This window comes from Apus apus, chromosome 13, assembly GCF_020740795.1.
Source record: "Apus apus isolate bApuApu2 chromosome 13, bApuApu2.pri.cur, whole genome shotgun sequence".
NCBI classification, from domain to species: domain Eukaryota; kingdom Metazoa; phylum Chordata; class Aves; order Apodiformes; family Apodidae; genus Apus; species Apus apus.
This window is the reverse complement of record NC_067294.1, coordinates 1,472,969-1,495,117: the sequence shown is the minus strand read 5'-3', so window position 1 is coordinate 1,495,117 and position 22,149 is coordinate 1,472,969. Positions and strand designations below refer to the sequence as shown.

Genomic DNA, 22,149 nt, shown 5'->3' with positions numbered 1-22,149 from the left:
CTCGCCCCACACGGCCGGTTGGCAGAAGCGGAGAAGCGAAGGAGACGGGGCGATACCCCAGGCAGCACGGAGCCCGCCCAGCCCCAGCGCCGGCTGCGGGGCCCGTCACTGCCGGGGCGTGGCGGCGGCCGCGGAGGCTGCCGGGGAGCGGCGGTGAGCGGGGCGGCGGTGCGGGGCGGTGCGGAGCGGCGGGGCGGTGCGGGGCGGCGGTGCGGGGCGGTGCGGGGCAGGGCAGGGGGAGCCGCCCCCGCAGCCCCTGGAAAACGTCCAGCCCCGCCTCAGCGCGGGGCTGCGGGCGGGGAAGTCCCGCTGCCCACCCGCGCCCCGGGGTTTCTGCAGGAAATGCCCCTTCCCGCCGCTTTCCCGCCTGCGGGCCCCGCCGGGCCGCGCGGGGCAGGGGAGGTGGGGAGAGCCCTGCGGGGCGAGCGGCGGCGCCAGCAGCGCTCCTGCCGCCCTGGGAAACACACCTGAAACTGACGCGTGTTCGTGTTGGAAATGCACGGTTTCCCCGGGCGGGCCGGGGCCGGGCTTACCCCGCCGGTCGGTCGGTCGGCAGGGGCCGGGCTGCCCCGGCCGGGCTGCCCCCGCGGCTGCGGGCTCTGCGGGCTCTGCGGGCTCTGCGGGCCCCTGCGGGCTCTGCGGGCTCTGCGGGCCCTGCGGGCTCTGCGGGCTCTGCGGGCCCCTGCGGGCTCTGCGGGCTCTGCGGGCCCCTGCGGGCTCTGCGGGCTCTGCGGGCTCTGCGGGCTCTGCGGGCTCTGCGGGCCCTGTGCCCCCGCCTGGCACGACAGGGGCGATCCCGGGTGCCCCGCACGGACCTGAAGGCAGCTCCGTGAGGAACCGGCAGCCGGGAAGCTGGACAGCAGCGGGTTTTTAAAAGGAAGCAGCCCTGGTGGCTCTGCGGCCTTGGGGCGCTGGGGATGCGCGCGCCTGAGGCTGAGGAGGAACGAAGCAGGTTTCTGTTGCCCGGCGAGGCTTGTGCTTGGCCTTTGGCTCTGATTTAATCATAAGCAGCATGGTGCTTCTAACCTGGGGCTGACGGGCTTCTCCGTTTAAAACAAATCCGTTTTGCCTTCATGTCTTCTGTTCCTTGAGCCACAGCTGCGGAGTCTTGGCCGCGACTTTAAAGATGTTCATCATGTTTTCTGCTCGTACAGGTGTCGTGTCAGCTTCCAGCGATGTCCTGTGAGTCCAGATTTTTCATGAGGCTTTATTTTACAGGACTTGCAAGGTTTGCACTGCTGGCTTTGGAAGACAACTTCTGCAGGAATGTCGAAAATTGAGAAGATGAGCATCCTTGGAGTGAGGAGTTTTGGGGTAGAGGATAAAGACAAACAAATCATCACTTTTTTTAATCCGTTAACTATTTTGGTGGGGCCAAATGGTGCTGGGAAAACGGTGAGGCTTTACTCTGTGTTTGATTTTTGACTTGAAAACTAAAAACTGATTTTTAGCTCTGAAAGGCCTCAAAATATGGATTATGATCTCTACAGAAAGGCACTGATAGTATTACCAATATCTTGATGTTTACTGTAATTATTGTGTTGTTCAGCATTACTGGAGAGCTGCTTTCACTCCAGGATTTTGTAGAACACTGGCTGGTACTTTACGTAGGAAGTTCATCCAGATCCTGTTAGAAACTGGTTTTGCAAAGTACCAGAATCTCATGATACTCAAAAAATAAAATGTTATTTCTCTCTGCTCGCATTTATAACTGCTTTGTAAATATTTGGGCTGTTTCTGTGGTTTTGTCTGTCCTCCCTCCTGTTTGCTAGAAATTTATACTTTTCTGTTTTCTTAGACTATCATTGAATGTCTTAAATATATATCCACTGGAGATTTTCCTCCCGGCACCAAAGGGAACTCATTTGTTCACGATCCAAAGGTAAAAGTCATAGTGACTAGATTCAATGTGTGTTTATCCCTAAGTCAAATATTTAGCTGCAATTGGTGTTGTGATGAGAACAGGGACACTCAGATTGTAGGCAGATGTGAGCTGGCCATAATGTTTCAGGAAAAACAGAGAGCTGGGGGGTGGGTTAGAACAGAGCTGGGAAGGCACATACTCTTTGGGATGTTGAGAAGAGTTTCCCTTACTCTTGTTTTTTGTTGTTTCTACTAAAGGTTGCCAATGAAACAGATGTTAGAGCTCAGATCCGGTTGCAGTTTCGAGATGTCAACGGGGAGCTCGTAGCTGTCCAGCGATCCATGGTCTGTACCCAGAAAGGCAAGAAAACAGAATTTAAAACACTTGAAGGTGTCATTACTAGAACAAAGTAAGTTTGTGGGTTTTTTCCTTACTTCCACGTGAAGATGGGTTTGGGTATTTTTGTGTATAAGATGAGAAAATTTCGTAACGCATTCCTTGAAGTAGCTGCCAGAGCTCTCAGATTACAGCTGGGTAGGCTCGTCACTTTATGAGCTGGTTCAAAAATTCTACATTTGATAGCCACTATTTGAAGAACTGTTTATACCTGTTAATTTGCATTTATTTGAAAATGGTATTAATAAAGAGGTGGTTTGAAAGTAGCACCGTGTGGAGGATGTAGGCTTTACTTCCCTTTGTACCCTTTTCAGTTTCAGATCATTGTTGACTCCTGTTTAACTCTAATCTCCACTATCTAAGCTGTATTCATTGAACTACATCAAGGTTGTTTTTGCTCCCTCCAGTGGTTCTGCATAGATTTAAAATGTGTAGTAGCCTTGACTACAAATACTGACGGTGTTAACTGCATGTGTTGAACATGGCGATTATATGATTAAAAACTGTTACTCCTTAGGTTTTTATTTGGTACATTACAATTATTCTGTTAAAAATGCAGTGTACTTTTACAGTAAATAAGCTGGTGACTTCTCTCTGGGTTTTCTTCCTCTGTGCTACACAGGCATGGTGAGAAGGTCAGCCTCAGCTCCAAGTGTGCAGAGATCGATCGGGAGATGATCAGTGCCCTTGGGGTTTCCAAATCAGTGATTAACAATGTCATTTTCTGCCACCAAGAAGAATCCAACTGGCCACTGAGTGAAGGGAAGGCCCTGAAACAAAAATTCGATGAGATCTTTTCAGCAACAAGGTTTGTTTCTCTTTACTGTAATTAAATAAAAACTAAGTAAGGAAATGTCTTCTCTAATACTGTAGGTTTTGATGCAGATGCCCAAGGCATCATTTCATACCTCAGTATTGTTGCCTTGCCAGTGGAACCTGAACTTTTGTCTTTTCTAAAGGTATATTAAAGCACTCGAAACTCTCCGTCAGGTACGGCTGAAACAAAGCTTGAGAGTCAAGGAGTGTCAGACAGAACTGAAGTATCTAAAGCAGAATAAGGAAAAGGCACAGGAAATCCAGGATCATCTTAGCAACAGAGAGGCTCAGCTGGCTGCTTCTAAGGAGAGTGTGAAATCAATTGAGAGTCAACTTGATCCTCTAAAGGTAATTTGCATGACAATGTTGTTAAGACTTTAACAGAAAACCATGCTAAACAGTACTAAAGAACACAGAAAAATGTGAAAGCTGGACAAACTTCTTTATTAAAATCTTACACTTTTATGTTGTTTCATCTGATCCTCTGCTCTGAAGCAGAACCTCAGCAAGCCTGGCAGATGCTGGTCTAATCTGTAAGCAGTTGTTGGAGGTTTGAGAACATAGTGAAAGTCTTGTAGTGGCATTGAGGGTTTGTAGCTTAGTTTAAAAATCTCTTTCTCAAATTCAGCTGGTAACTCCAACTATTATAAACAAAAACTAAACTAAAACTTAATCCCCCCTATTAAAAAAAAAAAAAAAAGCTGAAGGTTTTATACTTAGACTAACTATATTGTATAGAACAATTGGTTATAGGATTTGTAAGCTGGTTATGTATTTTACTTCAAGCCTTCTCTCCTTTGCAGAGCACTCTGGAAGCAGTTGAACAGAATCTTACAAAAGTAATGAGGTTAGACAATGAGGTGAAAGCACTGGAGAGCAGGAAGAAGCAGATGGAGAAAGATAATCAAGATTTGCAACAGAAGATAGAAAAGGTTGCCTATTAAATCCTGTGCTGCCATCCTTTCTGCTGAGGAATCAGTCTGTGAAATTAGTGTGGTTTTTATTGTGCATTAGATGTTGGTGAAGAACATGTTCATAGCCCACAGAGCTCAAGTGATATTATCAGATATTGCCAGTGTGGCTTAATAAAGCTCTTCTGGTTCCTGTGTAATTTGGGCTAAATTGCTTTTTGGTGACTTTTCCCTCCACCATAGCCTGGCTTGCCAGGAAGGCAAACCTGACATAAGTCTTCATAAAAGTGATCATGACTGGTAACAGTTCCCTGTTTGGTGTACCTAGAACATACCTACCTTGCCCTGTGTGGAGATGACAGCAAGCACTTGTTTTGACCAGTGTGGGATGTCTCCTGGTGTTAATATTGTTCATCTCCCTGGAGCTTTTTTCTTTCTCTTAAAATATGAAATAACTGTCAGTTTTCTGCTGTGTTTGTGTCAAGGCATTTAAAACTATTTTGACAAATGGAAAGAAATAATTTAATGGTAAAAATTTAGATTAATTCTTTTATCAGCATAAGAAAAGGAGATTTTCTTGTTCCAGTTTTGCTTGTAGCATATTTCATTATTTCATTATTCTCAGTATATGTCTTAGTACCCAAATTCAGTATGAGAGGTGTTTCTTTATTTCTTGAATTCTGTTATGGTAAAAGCTATGCTTTTTTACAACAACATTAACTGGTTTATAAATGTAGTGAATCCAGAATAAAGTCAGGTTTTTTATATTTGGTGCACAGGTTTTTCAAGGAACAGATGAACAACTGAGGGACAGATATGAGAACCACCAGAGGATAGTGAAGGAGAAGGAAAGGAGATTATCAGACTGCAAACGTGAATTGGACAGAGCCACTAAGGAATGCCAGAGATTTAACAGTGAGAAATCAGAACTACTTATTGAACGAGGTATTTTAGACTTCATCTATAACTTTGTATTTATTTTCAAAGGTAATTAAGATGTGTACTTGAACTACTGAGAGGAATCAAAGGGATTTGAACTGAAAAAACCCTAAAATCTGTGTGAGTTTGGGGCCCTTGCACAGTATGGTTTGAGACTCCCACAGGTGGACAGGTCTTAGTGTTCTTCTCCACTTGTTTTGAGGTATAATTACAACAGATAGTACCTTTCTTCTTAAATGGACCATTCTTTATAAAAATATTCAAAATAGTCAATTTATGGTGGTGTAGAACAGTATCAGTCTAGAAGTTTGCCACAGGGTTGTTTTCACTGTCTGAGCTTCTACTTTGTTTAGGTGATGAAAAATCTACTAACCAGATGTGATTGTATGAGTGGGTTTGAATCCAGAAAAAATGTGAGAGCTGAATGTTTGGCACACTCTTCATGTCTCAGGTCGGGCTGGGGACTAGTCAGAGCTTTGGGAAGACATTCCTGCATATATTGTGTATTTTTTGGATGGACTCTGGGAATTTCAGTGAACTGTAGCAGTCGAGACACAGAATCAATGCTTGCACAAAATATGTTTGGGCTTAAGAGGCTTTCTTTGAAATTCTTGATGTATTTATTTAGTTACCTGAAATAGCAAACACTCAAGCTAAAGTTTGTTTTTACTCGGGAGTTTTGTGTTGTTTAAAGATACTTTTGTTTCAAAGACTTTAAGGGAATAGTTGCAACTGTTTTTGAGTCCTGAATGTATGTTCTGCCTCAAGCTTTGAGTGTTTATGTTGCATTTTCTTTTTGTGGAGGTCGCCTCCAGCTGCAAGCAGATCGGCACCAGGAGCACATCACAACCAGGGATTCCTTAATGCAGTCTTTGGCAGCACAGCTGGAATTTGATGGGTTTGAGCGAGCACCTTTTAATGAAAGGCACATCACCAGTTTTCACAGGCTGCTGAAGGAGAGGCAGGACAGAGATGCAGAAGCTGCAAACCATTTAATGGTGAGAGTGTTGTTGGTTTAGCAGTGTAGCTAGCACTGCTTTTGAGTGTGTTATGAGTCCATAGGTGTCTTCATGGTGCTGGGAGGAAGAAGAATAATTTTGGGGAGGGGAAACTGAAGCCATTTTTGTGGTTCTAGAACAATGGGTTGCCTGAATCTTTCCATAGAAATTAGTTTTGGAACTGAGAGTAACCATCTAGTGATCCGAATTGCCACATCTGTCAAAGAGGCAGTTCTTCAGAGAGGCTTTTCTCAGCAGTCCTCTCATGCAGGTGGGTCACTGACAAGCTAAAATGTCTGAGGAACAGTCACAATGGATATTCGAGATTTTAAACAGGTTTCTGTTCCTACAAGAAAATTCAAGTATTTATTGTTGACTATTCCTTTTGCCTTTTTTATATCACTTAGTAGTGGAATGTTTGTTTCCTAGTTGAGTCTATAGTCTACCAAAAATGTTGAAATATCAAATGCTGAAATAATTGTAGGCTTTCTTTGTCAAAAGTTGAAAGCTTTTGAGTAATTGCACCAGGGGAGGTTTAGATTGGATATTAGAGGAAACTTCTTCACTGAAAGGGTTATCAAAGACTGGAACAGGCTGCCCAGGGAGGTGGTTAAATCACCATTCCCAGGGTGTTTTAAAGACGAGTAGATGTGATGCTGAGGGACATGGTTTAACACTGAGCTTGGTAGAGCTGGGTTAATGGTTGGACTGGATGATCTTAAAGGTCTTTTCCAACCAGAATTGTTCTGTTCTGTGCTTCTGTAATCAATGCGTTTAAAAAATAAGCAACATTTTGTTGAAGTCATCTTCAAACTGGAGATGCTGTCCCAGAACACTTCCAGGATGATGCAGCTGCATTTTCCTGTTGAAATGTTTCAGCAGAGATTTTTTGACTAATTATCTAAGTATTTCCATGTCTTGTATTACAGTGATGAGTATTTGCAAGCTAGCCTGAAGAAGTGTTTCTAAATGTTTTCCTGTGAGAAAAATGAGTATCTGTTTGCTGACTTCTTTCAGAGAGAATTTGAACGAAAAGAAGCAATGAAACAAAAGGAGATAGATGAAATAAGAGACAAGAAAACAGGATTAGAACGAACCATTGACCTGAAAGCAGACATCCGAAATAAGAAACAAGATGAGCTGAAGAATGTAAAATATGAATTGCAGCAGTTGGAGGGCTTTTCAGACAGAATTCTGGAGCTGAATCAGGAGATTGTCACGACAGTAAGTTAATGGAATTGAAAAATGTGTACAAGTTTGTAGTGAAAACTTTTGGCATTATCATAAAACAAACAAAAAAACACAAAAACCTTCCGTGTTTTCTCCAGCACACAAACACCACAGCCTGTGTCCTTCTGCATGTATCTTTATCAGTCTTGTACCTGTCATTTCTCTAACATCTAAGGGAAGCTGGGAAGGGACTTTGTACAAGGCCTTGGAGTGAGGACAAGGGAGAATGGATTAAAACTGGAAGAGGGAAGATTTAAGTGAGACATGAGGGGGAAATTCTTGAGTGTGAGGGTGGTGAGACCCTGGCCCAGGCTGCCCAGGGAAGCTGTGGCTGCCCCATCCCTGGCAGTGTTGAAGGGCAGGTTGGATGGGGCTTGGAGCAACCTGGTCTGGTAGGAGGTGTCCCTGCCCATGCAGGAGGTTGGGACTAGATGATCTTAAAGATCCCTTCCAAACCAAACCATTGCATGGTTCTATGACAATGATAATGCTGCCAGGCAGCTTGAAGAGCTTTTTTTCTCGTTTCCTTTAGTTAGAACCTTATTGATTTGTGTAATTATTTAAGTGTTCTGGTCTTTCCTTTTTTGCATAGGAACATGAGCTGGAGAAGGCTGAAAAGAACAGCAGTGTAGAAGCACTGGAACTGGAAGTACAAACTCTGCAGAGTGAGAAAATAAACCTGGACAAAGCTCTGAGGAAGCTGGATCAAGAGATGGAACAGCTGAATCTACATACCCAGACAATTACCCAAATGGAGATGCTGAAGAGAAACAAAGTAATTTTTCTATCATCATCTCATAAGAAAGGGGCAAGAAATTAACACAGCCCCTTCCATATCTGTGTATGTTTCAGGTGTTTATGAAGTTGTATGTAAAGGTGCTGGCTGGCTTCATAGAAGCCATTAACTCCATGATGCATTGAGGGACACTATCTTGAAGAAATGTAAAAATTAATTTAAAAATACTTCATTTCCCCAGGCAGAAAAAGAAGAGCAGATCAGAAAAACAAAATCAAGACATTCTGATGAACTGACATCACTGATGGGATACTTCCCAAATAAAAACCAACTAGAAGACTGGCTTCATGGTAAAAATAGAAAGATTAATCAGACAAGGGATAATCTTGCTGGCCTGAAGTAGGTATTAATTTAATTGGTTATGTCTCCTTAAGTATTTATGTAATTATGAATTTAACTATTGGAAAGTGTAATATGCTTAACATACTTGTTACTTTAATTCATTATTATTCATTGAGGTATCTGCAAAATCAAAGAGAGAAAGCAGATAGCAAATTACTGTTCTGGAGCAGCCTTAGGAAGAACAGTTTGTTAGAAGGAGTAGGAAACATCAGCACACTTGACTTCCACAGAACAAAGCAATCCAAGATTTTAAGTATAACAGTGTTGTGTAATTCAGAAGTATGAACAGGAGAAGAAGGATGCTGACATTCTTAGCTGCAGGGGTTCAAGAATACCTCTTAAGCAATAATTGCAATAGAGGAAAAAAAAAATTATTCTATTATTTAGAAAGTTTTCTATGGCTTTGTCTTTAGAAATTGGTTTCTCATCATTAAGCATCTAGAAAACGAAGGGGAATTAAAATCAAACACTTTTTGCTGTACTTACTTTAAAAAAAAGATGTTACAGATTTCCTGAATAATCATTAGAGAAGACCTGGTGAAGAGCTCTGTAACAGCAATTTCAGGTTAACTTGCCATGGTTTTGGTTTTGCTTGAAAGAGCTGGAAACCTCCTGTGACAGGAGTTTGTGTGTTGATGTTTCAGCAAACGACTGGCATCCGTGGAGTGTCACAAAACTTATGTCAGCACTGAGCTCAGGAGGAAAGAAGAGCAGTTGTCCATTAATGAAGAAAGACTTCTGGATGTTTGTGGAAGCCAGGATTTCGACAGTGATCTGAACAAACTTCAAGATGAAATTGAGAAGAGCTCAAAGCAGCGAGGTAAGTTCTGTCCAGCTCTGCTTTTCACTCTAAAGCTTGTTTGATGTGTAAGCCACCAAGGGAGCCTGCTGCTTGCACAGGACAAACAGCACACAAACTGACTTAAGGGAGGTGTGTACTGAATCTGACTGGTATTTAACAAGTTTTCCTTATCTTCACTACAATTTCTGTTAGGCAGGATCAGGTGGTGTAATTCCTTCAGTTAATTCTCTTATTATCTGTAAGTGAAGTATCTGGTTTGGTTTATGGCAAATGTAGATGATGACCTGATCAAAGCTGAGAGGTTTGATCTGCTGGCTATGAGAACAAGTACAGAACCAACTGTTGGGTGTGAGTTTGGCTCACAGGGCCTATTACCAAGGGAGAAGTAGTAATTTCTGAAGGAAGTTCATTTTTTTGGTGTTAGTTGCAGAGGGATCAGCATGGTTCGATAGAAGAGGATAATCTAGGTTGGTGAGAGCTCCAGGAGATGCTCTGGGCAGCCTGCTGAAGGCAGGGACAGCACTGGATCCAGACCAGGGTGCTTAGGGCTGCTCCAGTTTCCTGTCTTTGTGATCTTGTGGGTTAGAATTTTGTCTGACTTATGATAAATACTTTACCTACTTCTGGTTATGCACTGTACATAAAATCTCGTGTTTCTTTTTAACCCAGCTGTGCTTGCTGGAGCCACTGCAGTTTATTCCCAGTTCATTACCCAGATGACAGAGGAGAACCAGTCGTGCTGTCCCGTGTGTCAGAGGGTTTTTCAGACAGAGGCTGAGCTGCAAGATGTAATTAGTGACCTGCAGTCTAAGCTGCGTCTTGCTCCAGACAAGCTGAAGTCAACAGAGTCTGAGCTTAAAAGAAAAGAGAAAAAACGGGATGAAATGATGAGTCTCAAACCACTTAGGTAAAGTACCATGTTGTTGTGAGCTTTACTCTTACCTTCCTGGTTTTTTGATTATTAGAAATTATGCTGACATCAAGGAAGCTTTCTTTTAGGGCTAGTTAATTAATTCAAAAATTTCCTTCTTGTGATAAATATTTTGCTAGCATTTGTTCTTGACTTCTTGGAACTTAAAAAGTGGTTGTATACTGACTTTTCTACCAGTTATTTACACTGTACAGGCATGGTTCCCCTCCTTGGTTTTTATCTTTGTAATTTAAAATGCACAGGCTGCTTTTGTTGTCCCTCAAATGTTTTCATACCACGTCACCATAACTATATTCCTTAAAAATGCTGAAATGGAAGTTGTGTAGACATAAGGGGAGCTGCACCAAACTGACACTCTTTAATAATCTTGATTTATGTCTCCGTTAGCAATAGTTTTTGTTCCTGGTAGTTTTGTATGGATTGTGATGTTCTGGAAAGACATCTCTGGATTTTATAGTGGATTCTCAAGACCATTAATGTTTCCTTGAGGTGCATTCATGTGCAGTTCCATCGTTTGGGAAAGCATCTCTGTCTCTGATAACCTGTATTACATCTGACTGAATTTATTCATTTATTTTAGTTATTTAATTAACAAATTGAGAAAAGATGCCTACAGTATTTTCCAGTTTCTGGGCTGAATTAGTCTTCATTTTTGATGCTATGAAAATACTAGACAGGCTGTTTTGTTGTTGCTTCCATTTTCTCTTCCTGTTGCCTCCCTCCAAAACAGAAACAATCATCACTAGCCCTAAAGAGTTTTTGTCCTGTTTGTTGTTTCTTTCTTAGCATATGAAAAGCATTTCAAATAAGAGTGTGCAGGTTTCCTGGCAGTAGGTGAAGAGGCTCCAGTCTCAAGAAATTTACAGACTGTTCTGAGAATTTGGAGAATAAAAAAGTTAGGAGGGTAGACCTTTCCTTCACAAGAGGGCACTCTTGCACACTGGGTTTAGACCCTCTCAGGAGCACTAAGTTAAAAACCAAGAGATTTTGTTTCCTACTTTCTTCCATCTCATGTGTCTTAAATGAGGGACATGTCACCTTAGCTGGGTGTGTAACATCAGCCTCATTGAATGTGAGCAAGATGACTTGGGGTAAATTTAGCCTTCCATTATTAAATCATACCATAGACTTTGTGATCTTGAATATCTTACATTTGTGCTGCTGTTTTTGACAATGGAAATTGTACGGATTTGTGTTTTATTTAAGGCAAACTGTAGTTGAACTCCAAGAGAGGGACATCCCAGACTTGAGGAACAAGATACAGAGTGCCAACAGGGAATTAACAGCCCTGAAGAGTGAGATAGAAGAACAGGAATCCCTCTTGCAGACAGCTTTATCTGAGGAGAAAGGTGCCAAGGCATGTTTACAGGATGTAACACTAATGGAGAGATACCAGGTATGCTTTGGGAATTTCTTTTAATATCTAAAATGATACTCACTTGCTAGAATTTAAATATGTGGTTATTCAGTAGTCTGACAAAACTTAGAGGTCTTGAGTCTTTTCAAGCAAAGTAAAAATACTTTAGAAGACAGAATACCATAGGTGATCTTGGTACTAGTAAAACTTTGGGGTTTATGTACTGATACATTGTTAAACACTAATGCAATAATTATAGTACTTTTCCTCATAATTTCAGGCTGATATTAGGGATGATGAACGAAAAATTGCTCAGCAGGAGGCAAAGTTGCTGGGGGTTGATTTGGCTAGAACTGTTCTGCAAGTAAGCCAAGAAAAACAGGAGAAAAAACACTTGTGGGATACAGGTAGGTCATTCGAAAATGTTATTTCATTTTTATATTGAAAATAATGTTCTAAACTTGCTTCCATTAAAGTATTAAACTTTAATTTCCTTATTTTACATTCTGAAATGACAGTATTCTAAGTTTGTGGGTTGTTTTTTTTTAGTGAGATGAAACAACAGCTTTAATGTAGAGTTAAATTTTCATAAGGAAGACAATACATGTTGTTAATATCAGACTGACCGTTTAACTCTGTTTGTTTTCACCTACAGTTACTGGTAAAATCGAGTTAAATCAAAAACTCAAGCAAGACCAGCAGAGTCAGATCCAGCAGCTGAAAAGTGCAGTTAATGAGCTCAAAGCAGAGAAACTTCAGATTTCCAGCAAAATGCAGCGGCGCCAACAACTGGAGGAACAAACAGTGGAATTAACCACTGAAGTTCAGGCCTTATACAGGGAGATCAAGGTAGGAAATACTCTTGATTGTTAACCCTTAGCTTTGTTGTCCTGGGGAAAAAATTCCATCATATTATATTTAACATTGTCTGTAATCCTAGCAAGTAAGATGTGTTTTTAAACCTTTGTCCTGTTCTGCTATCAGATATCTTGGGGAATTTCCAGAGCTTTATTAACACATATTTTCATAACATTAGCCAAAAAAGAAAAAAGTAACCACATGACTTCTTTTACCACTTGAAAAATTGTTGGTCTTCAGCAGAATGAGGAAATAAAGAGGACTTTCTCCAACTGCTTTTCAGGAAGCGAAAGAACAGGTATTTCCTTTGGATGCAACTTTAGAAAAACTGCAGCAGGAGAAGGAGGATCTAATGAATAAAAAGACTGCAAATAATAAGGAAACACAAGAGAAGGTTTGTTTGCTTTTGGCCTAGCTGGGAGATGGGACTGTTTATGTTCAGTCATGGATGGAAGCCATGGGAATGAGTTCCCAGCAGTGACTTTAAAGGAATGCTTTAGACTTGTGCAACTTTAGGGAGAAAAAGGAACTTAGTCAGGAGGTGACCTCGATTGTAATTAACCTTCAAAGGGCTTCTAGGGACATTGGGAAGCAATTAGTGACCAAGGGAATTAAAAGCCCATCCCAGTAGATCTAAGAGAACTATCCAGGATGATGGTCATCTGTCCTTGCCAAGAGACAAACCTGTTCTTCTCAGGTGAAGTGGCCCTCTGGTGTAAGCACAAATGTACCATTTGCTTTGGCAAATATTTTCATGGTAATAAGGAGCATCTGGGTTTCAAAAGCTGAAGGCTTTACTAGTCAATTAAAGGCAGTTATGAAAAGGAATTGTACTTTAAACAACAGTGTTATCTGGTGCCTGATTTTTGATACAGAGTGTATCAGTTCTTGGACATACAACTGCATTTCATTGGAAATATTTTCCCTGCAGATAAATGGCATAAAAGAGAAAGTTAAAGATATAAACAAGTATGTGAAAGAAATCGAAAACTACATTCAACAAGGAAAAGAAGAGTATAAAAAGGTAACCTAAAAACCAGTCAATAAAAAGTTGACATTAAAAGCACTCATGTGTTTAAGTTGTATGTCATTTTATTTCTTTAGCAAAAGGAGTCTGAACTTGATGAAGTGAATTCTCAATTAGCTGCCTGTGAGAGACAGAAGGAGAAGATAAGTAAAGAGATGGAAATGATTCGACAAGACATCGACACCCAAAAGGTAGGTATGTTGTTTCACAGTAAAGTCTACTTACTTGAAACAATTTCTGGGTTTGGTTTAAATCTGCCCAGGTCTGTGGTGGTGCAGAGTTTGTCTCCTCCTGGTTTACTTAATCAGAATAGCTGTTACACATGCAGTAGGCTGAAAAAAGGCTTGAGATTTGACTGTGCAAAAGTAGATGGATTTTAAAAAGCGTTTGTCTCTGACCCTCAGTTTGTGGTGTTTCTAAAAGGCCAAGTCTGTTGGGACAGTAGCCAGCATTTTCAAAAGTGTGGGGAATACCTGCCTTCTGAAGTAAGGTACCATGTTGCAGCTACCAAAAGTTGTTTGTTTACTTCAGGTTCTTGTCATGTACTTCAAATCTTTGTGTATCTATTTCCAATGCTGGTTACATTCCTTAAAGGAAGGGTCACTTCTCCCCAGTCTGCCCCACTTCTTCCTCTCTAGAACTTGTAAAGGTGAGATGGGAACTTTGTTAAATCTCATCCTAAATTAGTTGCCCAGTTTGAAACATGGATTAATATTTGCACACAGATTCACTGCCTGTGGCAGTAAATAGTGTAGCAATTCACTGAAACCTGGTACAAGTTCTTGCTCTCTGTGGAGACAGGTACAGGAGAGGTGGCTACAGGACAACCTGACTCTGAGACAGCGGAACGAAGAGCTGAAAGGAGTTGAAGACAAAATCAAACACTTCATGAAGGAAATGGGAGAGATGAAAGTTCCACAAATGAAAAAGTAAGCATCTTCAGAACAGAGCAGTGTGCTTTGCACAGGATTTCACTGAGCATCTGAATGTCACCTTGGCTGTGTTTTAGGGTGCTTCCCGGCCCACCTTTCTCCCCATCCATGTAGATATTTTCCTCTTTCCAACTCATCCTTGCAAAATATCCCCATGAGAACAACAGAAATGACCCAGTGAAAGTAGATGGTGCACATCTCTGTGCTTGTGTGCATGTACCTGTTCCACTCTACTCCAATTTCTTTAGTGACTTCCACTGGTAAATCCACGTTTAAAAAATAATGTAAGTCTCTGGATAAGAATATTTAGTTTTCGTTTTCAGTCTGCTCACTTAGGTCTCAGCAGCAAGTATTATGTTTATTTCAGTAGTTTAATATTCATTGCTCAGATAATACACACTTTTGAAAAGAAATTAGCCCTGTACTAATTCTTGTGTGAACCATTATTCAGCTTCCTAGAGGTTACCCAATTAATTAATCTTATTTTGCTCAGTGTGCTAATTCAATTCCATCTATGAAATGAATTATTTTCTGTGTTTCTGCATCTAGTACTTTGGCATTTGAGTTTGATAACTTGCCTCTCCCACTCCGAATAGTGATTTGAATGTGGTTTTAACACACTTTAAAATATTTTCATTCCAATAATGTCACTAATTTCTGTGACATTTAGTGCTATTTTAACTGACTTTGTAGATACAATACAATGAGTTGGTGTCTAACACAAGCTGATTTTAAATCTGTGAGATACTAAATACAAAAGACGTGTGTCAATTATGGTTTCACAGTGAAAAAAAGCATTTAGAGGAGCAAATAGAATCTCTGAAAAGAAACCATCATGTTGCACTTGGCCGACAACGAGGGTTTGAGGAAGAGATTCTCCGGTTTAAAAAGGAGCTTCGAGAGTCACAGTTCAAAGATGCAGAGGAGAAGTACAGGGAGATGATGATTGTCATGAGAACGACAGAGCTGGCAAACAAAGATCTGGACCTTTATTACAAGGCTCTTGATAAGTAAGTACTGTTGTGTGAGGGTAATTCTGAAATGTTTTAGGCTTTATTATTATGGATCACCTCGGCGCAAAAGCTGCTGGAAAGGGGAGCAGAGAAGAGGCTGAGGATACAGTGTCATGCTGAATGGATGGGAACTTTCAAGTTGAGAAGACAGATCTAAGCGGTTATTAAACACAGTGATATAGAGGAACCCCATTTTAAGCAGTTTTAATGATATAATAAATATGTTTAATATTAGAATGTAAACTCATCCAAAATATATTTTGGAAGATTTAAATTGCTCAGAGCATGTATAGTTCTTCCCTTTCAGCTTAAATGGAAATGCACTCCAAGAATTTTCCTTTTTAGAATTCAGAAGCTTTTTGTGTAGTATCGAATCATCTATTGTTTCTATTTAAGGCAAAGCAGGAAATCAGTCTTGTCATTTCAAGAAGCATTGATAAGCATCACTTATTGGTAATCAGCTGAAAAATCAGTGAGAGAAACGTTATCTCTAATGGCCAGAGATTGAAACCTGCATCTGTAGATGGGAAAACCAACACTGTGCTATCAACTGATCTTTATCGACTTAATATTTAGAGGCTTGTGATAAGTATTGATGAGGAATGCATTCTTTAGTTTAATTGTGTCAGTAGCTGAAAAGACTTTCTTCTTTGCTCAGACTTAACAGACCCTGTTAGAGTTGGTACTCCAGGATTCCCCAGAACAGGTGGAAAAAATTCCTGTAAGAGGGGAGATAGGAAAACTATAGGTAAAAGTCCATTTCAGAAGAGTAATTTATTTCCACCGTTTTTAGAAAGAAGACAGTGGCATAAACTCAGCAAGCATTTATTTCATTACAGAGCATTTTTGCTATGGAAGGCAAGTTAGAAATGTCCTTTCCTGAATGCTTTCATAAGGAATCATTTATTAATTAACCAGGAAAATTAAATTGAAACTTAGTGCCGGTGGCTCTAGTTATTATGTCTACTTGGGTAGTTATAAATTAAATTCCAATACAGAATTCTCTGCTCTGAGAAAACTTGACAGGCTCTCCTTTCCTCCATTCTCTGCTCTGAGAAAACTTGACAGGCTCTCCTTTCCTCCTGAGGCCCAGTTATGTGCTCTGCTGGGGACTGTTCCAATGAGTTACACTACTTTTATGTTGGACTTCACATGAGATTCATCTTCTAGTGTCAGTGTGAAAACGCGCCTGCCAGAAATTACAGATCTCTTAACAAGCCAAGTAAAGGTGCTCTCCATGGAGTGACTGACTACAAGTCTCCCTGTCTTCACTAGTCTGCTACCTCTTGAGGCGGAGCTGTTTCTGAGAGCAGAATTACACAACAGAGTGTTTAATCTTCAGATACTTCTGCAACAATCTAGTACTTGCTACATTTTTAGTTAAAGTATTTAGGGCATGGAAGGGGAGCTGCTGCCTGCCTTAAAGCTTCTGTAGTCCATAGCAGTCCATGGCTGCACCTGTAACAATTTGCACTTTTTGTTGTTGTTCTTTAGAGCAATAATGACATTTCACAGCATGAAGATGGAAGAAATCAATAAAATCATTCGTGACCTTTGGCGAAGTACCTACAGAGGACAAGGTTTGTAATTCTGGGTAGTTTTGCCCATAGGTAACATTTGGTACTGGGCACTGGTCACTGAAAAGTGTTTGTTCAAAGTATTGAACATCCAGGATCTGAACAGAGTTGACTCTGTTCTAAAGGCTACACCTCTTGGCCACCACTGTAGTCTCTTTTACTGCACATTATGTAGGATCAATAGAGGTAATTTTACCTGATTTCCAAAGCTCTGATTTCCTTGAGACAGGGGAACTGCATGAGTTCATTCCCTCAGTTTTGAAAAACATCATTTCAAAGATATATCTATGAGTGGAAGTCCTGAAGAACATTTTTGATGGTTTCTGCATATCCTGCCTCTCAGCTCTGTTTAATCCTATGATATTTTCAAAGGTTTTTGATAATGTAAAAACCCTCTCCTTCTAATTTTCAGATATTGAATATATAGAAATCCGTTCAGATGCAGATGAGAATGTCTCAGCCTCTGATAAAAGAAGAAGTTACAATTACAGAGTAGTCATGATCAAGGGGGACACAGCACTGGACATGCGAGGGAGATGCAGTGCTGGGCAGAAGGTAACACCCTGTTTGAGCATGTAGTGAAGTCTGAGGTGAATGTGGGAGAGCACTGCCCTGAGGTGACCCTGAACAGGTGGCTCCAACTCTAATACACAAAGTGCACAGCTTCCCTTCTCTGTAGCTGGGTTTCCCTGAGAGTATGCAATACATGAGTCTCAACATCTGAACCTGTGTGGTGGTGTAGCTGGGGAGTGGTCTGAATCCCTGCAGGAGTGAAGGCTTCAGCTTCCCTCTCCTCAAGTGCAGTCTCTCTCACTAGTGACCACTAAGGTTCCCACAGCTTTAGGTCTGTTGCCTTCCTCCCATATTTTTTCCTCCCTGAGGGCTGGCCCTTGGTCTTCTTTTCAGAACTGCATCTGCCTCTGCCCTGTGTTTCTCCAGCTGGGCTTCAGCCCTGGCTGCCAGCTGTGGGCTCTGCCCTCTGGCTATTCAGTGGTCTCAGTACCAGAATAATTCCCACTGGCCACAGGGCCTGAGCTCTCACCTGCCTCAACCAGGGGTTGATCACAGTTCATCACTCCTCTTTCACGTGTTGGGGCTTGGGAGGTTTTGTTTCCAGCTGACATGTTATGACAGAGCATCTAAAATGTTCCTCAGCAAGAGAAAAGAACCAGTCTTGTTCCTCCACCTCCAAAATCACCATCTGTACTGATTTATTTTTGTTTGAAGAGCTGAGGTATGTTAAACATAATACCTGTAGCCATTTGACACCTGGCATATTGGTTATGCAGCCTGGGCAGCCAAAGCTACCTACAGTGCTACAGCAGGAAACTGCTGCTTCCTTAGATGTCTGGCCAGCAAGAGCAGGGAGGTGATGGTGCCCTGTGCTGGCCACTGGTGAGGCTGCACCTCCAGCACTGGGTGCAGTTCTGGGCCACTCACTGTAAGGACATGGAGGGGCTGGAGCGTGTCCAGAGGAGAGACCAAGCTGGGGAAGGGTCTGGAGAACAAGTCATATGAGGAGTGGCTGAGGGAACTGGAGATGTTTAGTTTGGAGGAGACTGAAGGGAGACCTCATTGTCCTCTACAACTGCCTGAAAGGGATGTAGTGAGGTGTGTGTTGGTCTCTTCTCCCAAGTGAGTAATAACAGGACCAGAGGAAATTACCTGAAGTTGTGGCAGGAGAGGTTTAGATTTGGTATTAGAAAGAATTTCTATACTGAAAGAGCAAAGGGAGGTGGTTGAGTCACCATCCCTGGAGGTATTCAAGAAACATGTAGATGTGGCACTTCAGAGCAATCTCTAGTAGCTGAGGGTTGTAGGGGGTTTTCGTGGGTGTTTTTTGGTAGAGTGTGTGTGGTTGGTTTTGTTTGTTTGATTTGTGTGTGTGTGTGTTGATGGTTGGACTCGGTGATCTGAGAGGTCCTTTCCACCCATGATGATTCAGTGAAACGTTTCCACCAGAACAAGTGACCTTGCTAAATGCAGATTTAGTAGAAAGAGACAAAAATGCAGCCAGGGCTCCTCTTATTTCTTCCTTGCTGGGATACTTGGTGGTCTGTAAATAGAAGCCCTGCAGAGCTCTCCCAGACACTTAAGGGTCTCTGTGCAAGGTGCCAGTGACAATCCAGCCTGAGGACACTACAGCTGTGTGAGGAGATGCCTTCTCCTTCCTCCTCTGCTGGAGCTTTCTGCCCCCCTTCCCTCTGCAGTAGGTGAGGGGGCTGTGATGGCAGCACACACAGATCTCTCTGTTGAGGAAGAATCAACATTATCTGAAGTAACAACCTGCAACTTCCTTGCCTCCAGAGTAGAAATTCCCACTGTGTTGCTCACTGCAGCAGAGTTCCACTGGCAGCCAGGCCTCTTCCAGGAGCAGATGGTAGAGACTGGTAAAAAAAATGAAATCAAGGAATGGAACAAAATGATACACGATATTTTTAAGTGCTTAGATGAACAGAATCATGAAAGGATATTTCATGAGGGGATGAATCCTGTATTGTTGCTTGAATATGAAAAAATACTGTCAGATTAATTCCCACCTAAGTGTAAATGTTTTGAAAATTCCATACTAATTCTGGGGGAAATCCAAACCTTATAAAACAGCAGTATAGGCAAAAGTTGTGTCCTCTTCTAAGGTGTAGTCTGGGACGTTACGTTAGAGCCCGATGTAAATGAGAGTGAAACTTGTTCGTAGTTTCTTAACTTACATTCTGAGAATTCTTTGATCGTGAGCTGTGTTGCCAGCAGTCGTGATAGTTGGAAAGTATTTCTGGCAGCACAATTTCCATCATGTGTTCTCTGATTTTCACTAGTTCAGGAGATCTAATAATACTATGATCAGGCACATTGATATAAAACTAACTCATAAGGTGGGAAATCTGCTGCCTTCAGTTGCAGTGAGGTGGCAGGAGCTCAGTCACGGCCTCCGTGCTGCGTGTAGAAATCTGGGGGCTGGAGTGGAGGGGAGTGCAGAGGGGAGGGGAATCACCCCGGGTTGGAACCCTTACTTCTAGTATCTCCTGAATTTTGATTATTTGACTTCTCATTGTGTTTTCCCAACAGTGCTTTGTAGAACTGATATTCAGACTTGAAGTTTTAGTGTGGGTTTTTTTCTGTGACATTAGTAATTGACATTTTGTCAACCACCAGCACGTGGTTATGTAAACTTCAGTCAGTTTGTGAGGGCATGATAAACACCATGTTACACTTAGTTCCTCTAGAAACACTTCAGAGAGTGAGACTTAGGTGGTGTTTGGGTATTCTTTTTCCCCTTAGGTTCTTGCTTCTCTCATCATTCGTCTGGCTCTAGCAGAAACATTCTGTCTCAACTGTGGCATTTTGGCACTGGACGAGCCAACGACCAACCTGGATCGCGAGAACATCGAGTCTCTTGCACATGCCCTGGTGGAGTAAGTGATCTCTTCTTGGACAGATTAAAGATGGAGAGTTTTCAAGTGTTACCAGTAGCCAGCAGAAGTGAATTAATAATGTTTTAAGCTGGCATGTCTTCGTTGGCATCTGCAATTAAACATGCAGATGTAGTTTTAGATTCTTCATCTGGAAAAGGAAAAATACTTCTTAAATAGTTGGGGATTTTTTTGTGTGGGTAAAGAGAGTTGCTAAGCTGCTTTAGATTGCTTGACAGTTTAGCATTCATTACCAGTAGTTAAGTATTTTTGTCCTATGTGTTTTCACATTCTATAAAAGTAGAATGTGGTTTAGCTGAACATAAGTGTTCTCTTTTTGTAGGATAATAAAAAGCCGCTCCCAGCAGCGTAACTTTCAGCTTCTGGTGATAACTCATGATGAGGATTTTGTTGAACTTCTGGGCCGTTCTGAATACGTGGAAACATTCTACAGGATAAAGAAGAACATTGACCAGTGCTCTGAGATCATGAAATGCAGTGTCAGCTCCCTGGGCTCCTATGTTCATTAGAATTTCAATTACAGATGATAGACTGGCTTAGCTGACAGAGCTCAGATGAAGGCAGCTGAAAATATAGTTCCTTCTGCTCATGTCCTGCTGTACATTTATATCAATTTTAGCTAGAGTCTGAAACTGTTAGACTTTTAAACTTTGGTTCTTTCTGCATCGTTCTGTGCCTGGGTTTAAGAGTCACCATCAGGTGGAAGAATTTTAATGAGTACAAGGCAGTTAACTTTCAGATGTATTTTACTCTTTACAAGTGAAAATAAAGTTGTGATGTTCTTTGTGTATGTCCTGGTGAGGAGATGCAGATGCAGGTTCTTTGGCACAGCTGCAGCTCTGGCCAGAGAATGGGGCTTGCTCTCCATCCTGAGGGCAGGTTCATGGTTGAGTTCTGTCTCTCCAGTCAAAGGATGTTTGTAGCTCTCTGCCCAGTCTGCACAAGATTCAAAGAGAACTTGTACTGCTTTCTCTACCAGGTAACATTACTCTGGTCAAAGGCAGAATGTTCACAAAGTAAGACAGTTTTCTACAGGAGAAAGGGAAGCCTCATCTCTGACTAGATGGAGTGGATGAGAGCAGCATTTTTTAACCATATTGTCATTGCTCAGAGTCATCTACCTCTCTGCTGCTTTGAGATTATGACATTCACAAGAGTTATGTCATACTCTGGTTCTCCATGAGGTACAGTCAAGTTCTGTGAAACTGATACAAAAATGCCTCAGAGGATTAATTTGTGAGAATGCTGAGCTTTCCCTGCACCATTCAGGGTTCTTCCTGAAGCTCTTTTTTGGCAGAGCAACACCCCATGGCCCTGCAGAACCCAGGGCCTGGGGAACCTGCTGCTCAGAATGACTGAAGGCCCCAGGGGTGGCAACACTGCAGCCTGCAAAGGTCCCCAGGTTCCTGAGGTTTCAGACAAGGGTTCCTCAGTGTGCCTGAAGACATCAGTCTCCCCAGGAGGAGATGTCTGTGTCTATTTCTTCATAACCACTTAAGGGGGCACCTCTTCAACCTGGAACTCTGGGTACATGTCCACAAGCAGAAGCTGGACTTGGGCCTCTCTCAGTCCCTGCAGACAGCAGTGATGGGCTGAGCCTCTGCAGGAGCATATGAGCAGAGCTCAATTTCAGAGGAAGAATCTTTAAACCACGGTGAAAAAAAAAAAGCTAATTTCAGTAACATCAGGCTCTGCTGGGCCCCTTACCCTAAACCATCCCACTGCCACCACCTAGAGGGTCTGGATCTACACCAGAAAGGACAAAACCGAACAGTGTCCCAGGTCTGATCCTTAATGTTCTTCAGCCTTCTGAGTGGACTCAGCAGCAGGTGCTGAGCACTCAAAGGATGGTTTCCACCTGAGTTTTCTGAAACTGCAAGTCATCAGCCTCAGGGTGGCCCCAGCCACCGGGAAACCACTCAGAGATAAGCA

The 22,149-nt window shown here is 42.0% G+C and overlaps 1 protein-coding gene across 2 annotated transcripts; it reads left to right on the top strand.

Annotated features, from left to right (window-relative positions):
- Positions 1 to 138: 138 nt before the first annotated feature.
- Positions 139 to 21,007, top strand: RAD50 (RAD50 double strand break repair protein). Of its 2 annotated transcripts, XM_051631301.1 has the most exons (26): positions 139 to 153; positions 1,219 to 1,395; positions 1,799 to 1,882; positions 2,122 to 2,273; positions 2,883 to 3,068; positions 3,220 to 3,424; positions 3,880 to 4,008; positions 4,767 to 4,932; positions 5,731 to 5,924; positions 6,942 to 7,148; positions 7,747 to 7,929; positions 8,132 to 8,289; positions 8,937 to 9,112; positions 9,764 to 10,001; positions 11,232 to 11,421; positions 11,663 to 11,789; positions 12,038 to 12,231; positions 12,524 to 12,634; positions 13,172 to 13,264; positions 13,345 to 13,458; positions 14,069 to 14,196; positions 14,985 to 15,209; positions 16,707 to 16,792; positions 17,202 to 17,344; positions 20,066 to 20,199; positions 20,540 to 21,007. In XM_051631301.1, the coding sequence occupies exons 2-26, from the start codon at positions 1,267 to 1,269 to the stop codon at positions 20,724 to 20,726; spliced, it is 3,939 nt and encodes a 1,312-aa protein (XP_051487261.1). In that variant the 5' UTR covers positions 139 to 153; positions 1,219 to 1,266; the 3' UTR covers positions 20,727 to 21,007. The 2 variants fall into 2 exon arrangements, with proteins under 2 accessions (XP_051487261.1, XP_051487262.1); XM_051631302.1 differs by lacking the exons at positions 139 to 153; positions 17,202 to 17,344 and having other exon boundaries at positions 725 to 1,395; positions 20,540 to 20,664.
- Positions 21,008 to 22,149: the final 1,142 nt, after the last annotated feature.